Source organism: Myripristis murdjan, chromosome 3 (genome assembly GCF_902150065.1).
Source record: "Myripristis murdjan chromosome 3, fMyrMur1.1, whole genome shotgun sequence".
NCBI classification, from domain to species: Eukaryota; Metazoa; Chordata; class Actinopteri; order Holocentriformes; family Holocentridae; genus Myripristis; species Myripristis murdjan.
Genome location: NC_043982.1, coordinates 15498448 through 15508061, shown reverse-complemented (window position 1 = coordinate 15508061; position 9614 = coordinate 15498448). Strand labels below are relative to the sequence as shown.

General features: G+C 40.1%; 1 protein-coding gene across 1 annotated transcript; it reads right to left on the bottom strand.

The window, feature by feature from the left end:
* Window positions 1-502: 502 nt before the first annotated feature.
* On the bottom strand, window positions 503-8435 carry pkd1l3 (polycystic kidney disease 1-like 3). Its single transcript, XM_030082101.1, has 11 exons — window positions 8144-8435; window positions 4984-5045; window positions 3607-3765; window positions 3405-3517; window positions 3148-3271; window positions 2947-3069; window positions 1984-2203; window positions 1527-1708; window positions 1166-1396; window positions 928-1029; window positions 503-709 (listed from the first exon to the last, which is right to left on the bottom strand). The coding sequence occupies exons 1-11, from the start codon at window positions 8433-8435 to the stop codon at window positions 503-505; spliced, it is 1815 nt and encodes a 604-aa protein (XP_029937961.1).
* Between the last annotated feature and the right edge of the window lie 1179 nt (window positions 8436-9614).

Here is a 9614-nt window from a genome sequence, read left to right as displayed (position 1 = left end):
GCACACTGCTAGCACTGCTTATTTCACTTATCTCAGGTCATTCAAAGTTTATTTTCCATGTAGTGCTAATCTCTCTGCATCTGTGTGTATTTGAAATTGCAACTGGAGCACATGTGGTTGATTAATCTAGTTCACAGCATCACGGCTCTGTTTTTAGCAGAGTTTAGTGGCAACGTCAAACAGCCACAGTAAATGTGCTCATTTTAGAGTTTACCACACTACACCATGCACACTGATATCATAATGATGTATTAATTAGAACACATTATGGATTTCAGCTACATCTAATAACTACTGTGGATACCAGGCAGAATTTTGTATTCTAGCAATGGGAGAACTGAAATAAGTTTCCTGCTGACTACCTGTGAGAAAACCTGCCCTTTTTTCATGGAAAGCACTTTCGTCTCTAAGCTTGGATGGTGTGTATATATAGATACGGTTAATATTATTATCATTATTTTAGTTCTTTCTAGTAGTGGTATTGGTATTGTTGTTATTATCATTATAATAACATGCTTTGCTTCCAGTACCATGAGGGATGCCCTCCAGAGTTGTCGTGCTGTAGCCTGAGGTTTTGTAGCTTGCCCAGTGGGAAGGGTGTGGCCAGCAGGAACATGTCGACGGCTCCTCTCTCAAACACGGGCTTGTCAGGATCTGTGAGGTTGTGCAGCTCACTCTCTCCCTCAGAACCGATCAGCCTCACTGTGACCTGCAGGAAAACGCAGCTTACTGATGCTACGGCACTGAGTTCACACATCTGTGTCCTGGCCTCACACTGTACATATTTAACCCAGGAAATATATGGTACTCTCAGAGAAAAACTTTTGTTATTTGCACTCTCTGTCCAAAATGATCAGAAGAATTGCCCTATAGGGACATTAAAGATTTATTCTGCTGCTCCACTCAAATCATTATTTTGTCTCTTACATTCGCAGAGGTACCAGAATTCTTGCGACTGCCGGTCTGGACACTAAGCAGATAGTTGTACTGGGCACATGGATGGTTGTCCTCCAGAACCGTCATCTTCCTCTGATGGTTCAGCACAAAACATTTGCAGTGCATAAATGACAGTGGTTACATTTTGTTGAATATATAAATAAACATACATATCCTGATAACCGCAAAAACATTAGGCTAAACATTAGATTGGACTGGGAGGACTCACCCTGGACCGTGACCTGCGATCAGCAAAGCAAGCCCACAGCAGAGTGATCAGGTAGAGGCCGAAGAAAGCACACAGCAACGCCAGCACCACATAGTTCTCAGAGACAGTGGAGAACAACTCTGTTGTACGAGACAGGTCCACGTAGTTGGGCATCACAAAGAAAGAGCTTCCAAAGAGGGTGAGGTGGTTACACAGACACTGTGAACGGTACGGAGTCGTTTTCTCACCCACCTGAGACAATCAGAGCACAAGCATGGTGTGAAGTGCAAGTACTGCACACTACAACTTACAAATGCATTTCTTTTCTTAGCACATCTCAGCAGGCTTTTGCATGTTTTGTCCTGCATACGTGGAGACTTACCCAGCAGCCATCTGTGCTCCAGGATTCCCTTTGTGTATCCCAGAACATGCACTTGCTGGTGAAAGAAGTGAGATGCAGTGTTAGGCCTGGTTCCCAAGAGGAGTTGAAGAGAATAGTTTCGATGTACCAGACTCCAGTGGTCTGCTCTCGCATCTCAGGCGTCACAATCCAACGGTAGCCCTCTGTTACAAAGAGCAAATGACACATTAATTTGAAATCCAAGGGATGATGAAAAATATACATAAAAAAAACTTTGTGTATTTGATACATATTTTTAATCTGGAGAATTATGCATTTGTTAGGCTAAGGAAAATGAGGGTGTCTGTACCTGCATATTTTAGGTTGCCCAATAATTTGTATGTGTTATGTGAACCTGCATGGTTCAGAACGGCTCTATTGCTACAGCAGGCCCCTGTAAGCCCTGAAAACTGATTACGAAAAATCCGGCTGCAGTCACCTGTGTGGTTGAGAATGGTGCTGCTGCTGTAGTAGGTTTTGTTAGAACGTGACCCAGGATACAGGAGCAGCTGCAGCGATACGATGGAACTGGGCTCCGCGCCGAAGATGACTGTCACGTTAGGGTCGGAGATGTTGAATGTGCTCAGAGCTTTAGTGTTCTCCTTCAGTACCACAGTGGTGTTGACAACTGCTGAGGCACCTGGACGAAGCAGGAAGATCTAGGGAGGGCAGAGAAAGCATGCACAGCTTGCATCAGGAATATAATGCTCGGGCGGCTAGAGTTAACTTTCAGATTAAAGGACCATACCAGACATTTTGAAACATGCACCTTATAATGTTTTGCCTCTGCAGCTAACAAAGTCGTAGATTTTGATAAACCACAGAGCTGATAATTGGCTGTGTAAAGCATGTTCAAACGTTTGACCTGGGGACTATCTTCTGGTGGAGGGACCGTTTCACTCCACCTAATTTCAAGGCTGCTGCTTTTAGGAGAACTAATGTGGACGACATGAAGTATATACATTTTAAACTAAACATGCAAAATCACTGGTATGGTCCTTTAAGGAAGGAGTCTGTTTTCCTAATGTCAGAAGTTCAGTGCCACAAGAATAATCACGAAAAACAATCACAAAAATTGTCAGTGACTGCCCGTCCCACTGGTGGGCTCATCATGACAAGTGTATTTTGTATGGTGGGTTCAACCCCACAGTAGTTTATTTTCAAAACAGGTTAATGTCCCAAGGTTTCCAAAGACGCCATTTATATGTCATGTTGAATTAGGATTTTTTTTCATTTGATACGATAGTACAGACATATAAATGGCATTTTGGGTTTGACTATTTCACTCAAAATAAGCTTGCTGTAGGTTCAATGAAGAGCTGGGATGAGCAGACACAACTGAATATGCACGTGACATTGTCATGTAGTAATCCTGTCAGTCTGTTTCCTGTCAGGGCTTTACCTCTATCATCTCTGTCAGGTTGCTCAGCTTGATGTCTGAGTGCCCGTCGCTAAGAAAAACGCTGCAAACGGTTCCTGAGATGTTGTCATCAGATGGATGGGGATTGTTTGAGAGTGTAGCCATCTAAGACAAACAAGAAAGCCTCTATTAAAAAGACTATGGACAGTGACGCACACACACACACAATCACAGTGAACAAACCTGAGCGCTGATGGTCTTGTACTGTCCCAGCTGAGACTCGAGTGCTGAATATGAGGGGAATTTGATGAACATGCCATCTTTCTCTGAACCCAACACTGCATTGCTCATGCCAGCTGGTTTGTGGCTAGGAAGAAAAAAAAAAAACAATCTATCAGAATTTCTTAAACCTAAATTTGTTAACCATATTATCGGGCTAAAATATGTCCACATTTAGAGAAAGGCCCAGCATGTGAAGAATTCTGAGAGAAAATACACACGTGCTGTGATAGATGGTGCCTCCTGGGTGCTGAATGACATATTGTGTGTTGAGTGTCGTACCCAACAACACGCTGACAGCCTGATAGATCTCCAAAACCTGTTCAAACAAAGACTGACAGGAGAAAACACAACAAAACATCAATCAGCTCACACATCTATGATATACGGCTAATTAAAATGACCGTAATCTGCTGAATTTACCGTAGGGTTAGGATTAGTCTTGACATCACATCTTTTCATTGAGAGGAGGAGGATGCCACTGCTGCAGTTGATAATGTGATTGATAACCTCATTGTTTTCTGAAGCATACTCTGAAGTCAGCTGTTTTGTGCCTTCCAACAGATACTTGATGAAGTTGTCCTGCGAGGGCGAGAAGTAACCAGGGTTAAAAGAAAGTGTCATGCTCTTTTGTTCATAGTCACTTGATAGATGGAGGAAAGGTAACTGCCCGCATGAAAAGAGGTGGCACAGAGTGAGGAGTAAAACTCATCAATCATCAGTCCTTAATTTTAGGATTCATACAGGAAGACCACTTTGTTCTGTACATCATTCAGCATCAGTCAGCATCTGGACATGACATACCACATTTTATGTTAGTTATTTACTACATATTTATGAGGGACTGTGTAATAGGGCTTTTTAAAAATCTGTTTTTAGGCAATCTGCATAGCAATAGGATTTTTTTTTATTCTGTATTTAGGTAAATTGTACCATCTGCAACATTTTTATTATTTATTTAAGACCATGACATCATCTAGTAATATCTCATATTTTCCTTGAGTGTGTTTCGCATGTCTGTGTCAGTGTGTATCTGTGTGTGTGTGTGTGGGCTGCAGCAACTAACAATCGCACTGTGAGAAACCCAAGGGAAAATTCCCCTTGAAGAGAATAAAGTGTACCTTGACCTTGATGTACAAAAATATGTAGGCCTAGTCTTGTTAACGGGAATATGATGCACCTTTGCACACCGTGTACATTACTGTAAATTCATACGCTTGCCTCTTTGGCTTTAGCATTTCTTTCTCACTGTTACATCTGCACAGCTTGTGTTTCCGTAATGACTCCACAGCTGCACTTTCACTGCATTTCAAACAACAAACACAGTGTTTAAAATGACACCACTGTAATCTAAAAAAAGTGCATAAGCAGAGGACTTTGATTCTGATTTCCACAGGCACCCTTGTCACAAATCTTTTTTCAAGTTTCAAAAGTAGTGCTACCCACCCTGTTCTCATTTGTCGGCTCCCCTCCATCCATTTCCATTCTCAACAGTTCTTTATCAGCTTCCTGTCTCAAAAAAAAAAAAGAAAAGGCATCAGTAAATTAACCCTGAATTACAATACATGATGAGTTATAGTCATTAGGGCATGGTGGTGTTAAATGTTAGGTTCTTCGACAACACTTACGCAAAACTGAAACATCTGTATACATTATAGCATGTATTTGAATTATTACATACAGTTTATTGTTATACAATTACTTACTAGGTGTGATAGACTACTGTTTGGAAAAAACAATCATGATTTGCATATCGTGTGAGCAAAATAGCTTATGTGAAAGTAAGTACTTATCTCGAACCTCAAGAAGTTTGTCGATGTTTTGGACATACAAGGCCATGTCGTCTGCACTCCTTGCAAATCCTGATAAATAAAAAATTTGTATGTGAGAGAGAAAAAACCAAAGACAAAATTATTTATTACTGTGAGGATTCACTGCCACAGCTGCTTGAAATAGTAAAGACTGTGTAGTCTTAACTTACGAGATTTTGTTGGATGACCGGGCGCTTTGTTATCCTGTTAACAAAATATGAAACATGAAAGAAAACTAAGCTGTGAAAGAAACACAAACTTTTTATCTGGATGGTGTGTTGGATGTTTATGCAAAATGGAAAATTACATATTTGTACAAGCTTTTACTCTTGTGATTTAATGTCTCACTTTCATACTGTGTATGTTATATGCCTATTTATTTATTTTTTCCATTTATAATAAGTCGGTCAATATTTCAGAATCAGCTAAATGCATAATATTTGTGTCCTAAAAAGATCATAATCCAGGGCAGCATGCCTTGTTTGTCAAGAGCTTTATTACAAACTGCTCACTTTTATCTCTTACCTTTGCGCCTGGCAAATATTGCACATCTGTAATACAAGAATAATAATTTAGAAACTGAAAATGTAATAACAAGTCAGATAAAAACACACTCTAACTGATGTGAATTCAATAATGTGAATTATTTCATACAGTATGATCCTGAAGGCGGTGAAACGGTGATGAGACTTTTATGATATGCTGCGTACCCTGACTGCAGAGATAGCCTCGTGTCTGGCTGCAGTCGGATGTGGTAACAACCTGAAGGGGATTCAGCCGCATATATGTGCAGAGAAATGGAGAGCCGTCCTTGGAAATGTTACCATTTTCTGCTGTAGAATCAAGCACAACAATAAAAAATGTGTGTTCCAATCTGTACACACAAACACCCACAGAGAACCTAGTTCATAGACACTCACAATTCAATAAAGTCTATCAGTGTTTCTTCTGTACTTTTTGTGCAGGTGTGGTGTTTTTGAGCGAAAAATCTACATCCCATATCCATCACTGTTTGGGTCAAAGGTATGGTTTAAGTTGAGGTTCTGGTGTTAAAAACATTTTTAAGTTTAAGATAATGACAAGACTAAATTGCAGTGTTTACTTTAATTTGACATTTCCTCTTGCAGTGATGGTAATTTCCTTGCTGTGGTGGTGCACCACTGCTAAATTAATACAGAGGAAACACTGTTCTGAGTGTTTGAAGACTTTCAACTATTATCTTAACCAAAAAAACTGCTAATGTTACACAAATGGAAAAGCAAAAATGACCCTAATCTTATCATCCATTCCCAAACAGTCGCCTTACCTTGGAGTCCAAACAAACAAACTACATCTAAAAGGTTTCGATTGATAAACTGATCTGCAAATGTGCTGTATGGAATAGCGGCACACTAGACTCAAATAGTCAACGTTATAGAGATCAGCTCAAAGATGAAGATGGACTAGCCCTTTCCGATTTCAAACCATAACAACAAACCCTTCATTTCTCAACGTCTTCTATTGATTTGGTTTATCTTAATCCCCTAATGTCAAGAAGAATCTCAGAGGAAAAGATAATTGCATCTGTGAGATTATCATTTGTTTTATTCACTGTTATGACAGCAAACATTATGTCACATTTCAATTGTCTTTTTTCCAATACAGTTGGACACTGATGTTGTGGGTGTGTGGCAAAGAATTTAGGGGAGGGACTGGCAATGGCATTGTAACACCCTCTTGTGGCACACCAGGAATATATTGGGGAATAAGCCATTGGAATCTAAACTCTGGGCTTCAAAAGGTGTGAACACTTTAGGGGATGTATGACATGCGCAGTCTTCAGGCACTGTGTCACCTCATTGGTCTTTTTCCTTGTATGTGCAATGAAGAGCAGCCCTCAACACTTAAAATAACAGAACTGACAATATGTCCAGTTTGGGGAGCAAAAGGATCCTCAGAGATTGGATCAGGTTTTTAGCAGTGGAGGAAGGCGACTTGTTGTGTGACAATGTCTGGAACAATATCCTCCACTATTCTACGACTCCCAAGCAAGAAGAAAGCAGACATGAACTTTGGCCCAGACCAGCCGCTGGGGCGGCATGTACACACTTCAATCGCCAAACACCTACAGCAGCTGCTGAGCTCTAACGTCGAGGCTGCACAACACAAAACACACACAGTCTTTGGAGAACCTAATATGGGTTCTGGTGAATCGTCCCGGCTGAACAATGTCCCATAATGATGTAGAACACTATCTGGCTGCTTTTCAAGTCTGGCTGCTTTTCACAACAACGCAGAAGCCCGACCTTTTGATAAGATTAATGAATAATAAGCCTCTGTTTTTATAGTATGAATAGCCCTATTGTAAATCATACTTGTTTTAAGCTTCAGAAAAAAATTTAGAAAAAAAAAGCTTCAGAAAAAAAATTTAAGGTATTAAAGTTTTCATTATTATTATTATTATTATTATTATTATTATTATTTTATTAAAGCAGTTAGAGTATTTAAATTTATTTGCACTGCCTCTTGTTGTTGTATTTATTCCATTTTTTAATTTTTATTTATTTTTTATCTTTTTTTAATCATTTGTATATTGTTGCTTTTTATATTTTTTCCCATGTAGAGCACAATGTGTTTAATCGTATAAAATGTGCTATACAAATTAAATTTCATTGATTGATTGATTGTACCTCCTTAAATAATCCTCAACAGCATTTTTGTTTAAGAGCGCACGTTAGCTGTCATCCCACAAAATTATTTAACCGATATTCTATAATTTTCCAAAGGCGACATTTGAGGCCCATTTCAAACAATCCAGAGTTTGGACAGGTGATTATGTCTGTGCAAAATATAATCTTCTCTTATTGCAGATAATTTGCATGGGTAAGATGTTCCATAAAGAACCACCTTAAAAATCATTATCATATTTTATAGTCGCATGCTGGCTAAACAATGAATAATTTAAACATTTCATCAGCTAACATGAACATTAACTCAATACTGTAGTTTCATTGACAAAAATATATAGAATTTAGTCCACTCCTCCTCTGTGTATGACCTGAACAGCCATAGCTGATCAAGCTCTGCTGCATGATGATGATGATGATGATGATGATGATGATTAACTCTAGATATTGGTTCATAAAGATGTGCTGATGCATTCCACTCACCCATGTTGGGTTCCTCATGCTCCCCCAGTGCCTCCTCCGCCAGCCACCAGGTCAGGTTGGCTGTGTTCGTCCCCACTGTGATGTTCTCCAGGAAACTTTTGACCGGGCGGCTCATCAGTTTCAGGAGCTCCCCTCCTCGCTTTTCACAGGCACCCCGGGCTTCAAACCAGCTCTCGGATCCTTCAACAAACTCATAGCAGACATTTCTGAAAACATATTTGCACTGCGTGGTGGAGTCACAGCATCTCGTCCCCTCCTTGATGTCTATAAAGGATATTGACTCCTCAGCCATCGACAGAAATCCAGCGGCAGTCCACAAAAACAAGCATGTTTGAAGAAACGGGTCCATGGTTATTACAGCGTATCGAGCTAAATCACATAGTGCTGCAGGGACTGTGGTTGAGACAGGAGCAAGGTAATCTGTGTGTCTCATGGAAATCAGGAAGCTTTCTCCAGGAAAACCGTGCATATGTTCTTACTACATTAGGAAAATGACTTGCGAGCACTCAAACAAGATGCAAAGAGGACAAAGTCACTTGGGATCACTAAAGTTCAGAAGAAATGAACGTCCTTGCCTCTTAATCTCCCTTGTAGACGAGTGTATTTGAAAATTTTGTTGCCTGTTTATTACTTTCTTGCTAATATCCCATAAAATTCACCAACACATGAAATGCTAGATTTCAGAAAAAGAGCCATAACTTGTCAAATCAATGCACAACTTATTCAAAGAGTGTAGATCTCCACCAGACACATCTCCCTTTTCTCAATGCTACCCTACGTGCTGAGCAAAAATCCCAAGACACCAAGCAGCCAATTATAATGTCAGATGCTTTTCAAACATATGTGTATGGCTCACAAATCATTTCTAGCTTTTTGCCAGGAGTCATGAGGCTTTTGACAGAAACCAACTTTCAAAAGGAGCATGAATTAGTATAGCAAAATTTAAAATTAAGGTCTCTCTCTCTCTCTCTCTCTCTCTCTCACACACACACACACACACACACACACACACACACACTGAAGACCTGTGAAGATTAGAAAAACTGACAGTTTGAAACAGTGAGGTTGTTTGATCCATCACAGTGGTCAAGCACCAGGCTGTGTGATCTATTCTAACCCCTGCTCTGACACTTTTACAGTGTCTTGCCAGCTGTGTGTAAACTCGGACAAACTATGCAAAGTGCTGAACAGTGAATGATGTGAGGGAGCACCGTAGCAGCCCAGTAGTATGAGAGGAGAAAGCGAGGAAGAAAGCAGTGGTGGTTGAGCGAGACAGTGAATGAGGAGAGAGCGAGCGAAAGTAGCAATAACAAACATTTTGCAAAGGCTCTGAATCGCTGTAACCTTGAGAAGGTCTTGCTCATGCAGTCATAACTGAACACAAAATCTTAGGCTGATAGACCCAGTACTTTGCCTTATTAGCTGTGAACACACACACACACACACACACACACACACACACAATCTCCTC

Excerpts from the sequence above, each read along its gene's own strand:
- pkd1l3 (XM_030082101.1), bottom strand. The coding sequence starts at position 8,435 with ATGGCTGAGGAGTCAATATCCTTTATAGACATCAAGGAGGGGACGAGA. Across the intron at positions 5,046-8,143 it reads GCATGAGGAACCCAACATGG|GATTTGCAAGGAGTGCAGAC; the intron begins GTGAGTGGAATG and ends TTTATTTATCAG. Across the intron at positions 2,204-2,946 it reads ACCTGACAGAGATGATAGAG|ATCTTCCTGCTTCGTCCAGG; the intron begins GTAAAGCCCTGA and ends TGCCCTCCCTAG.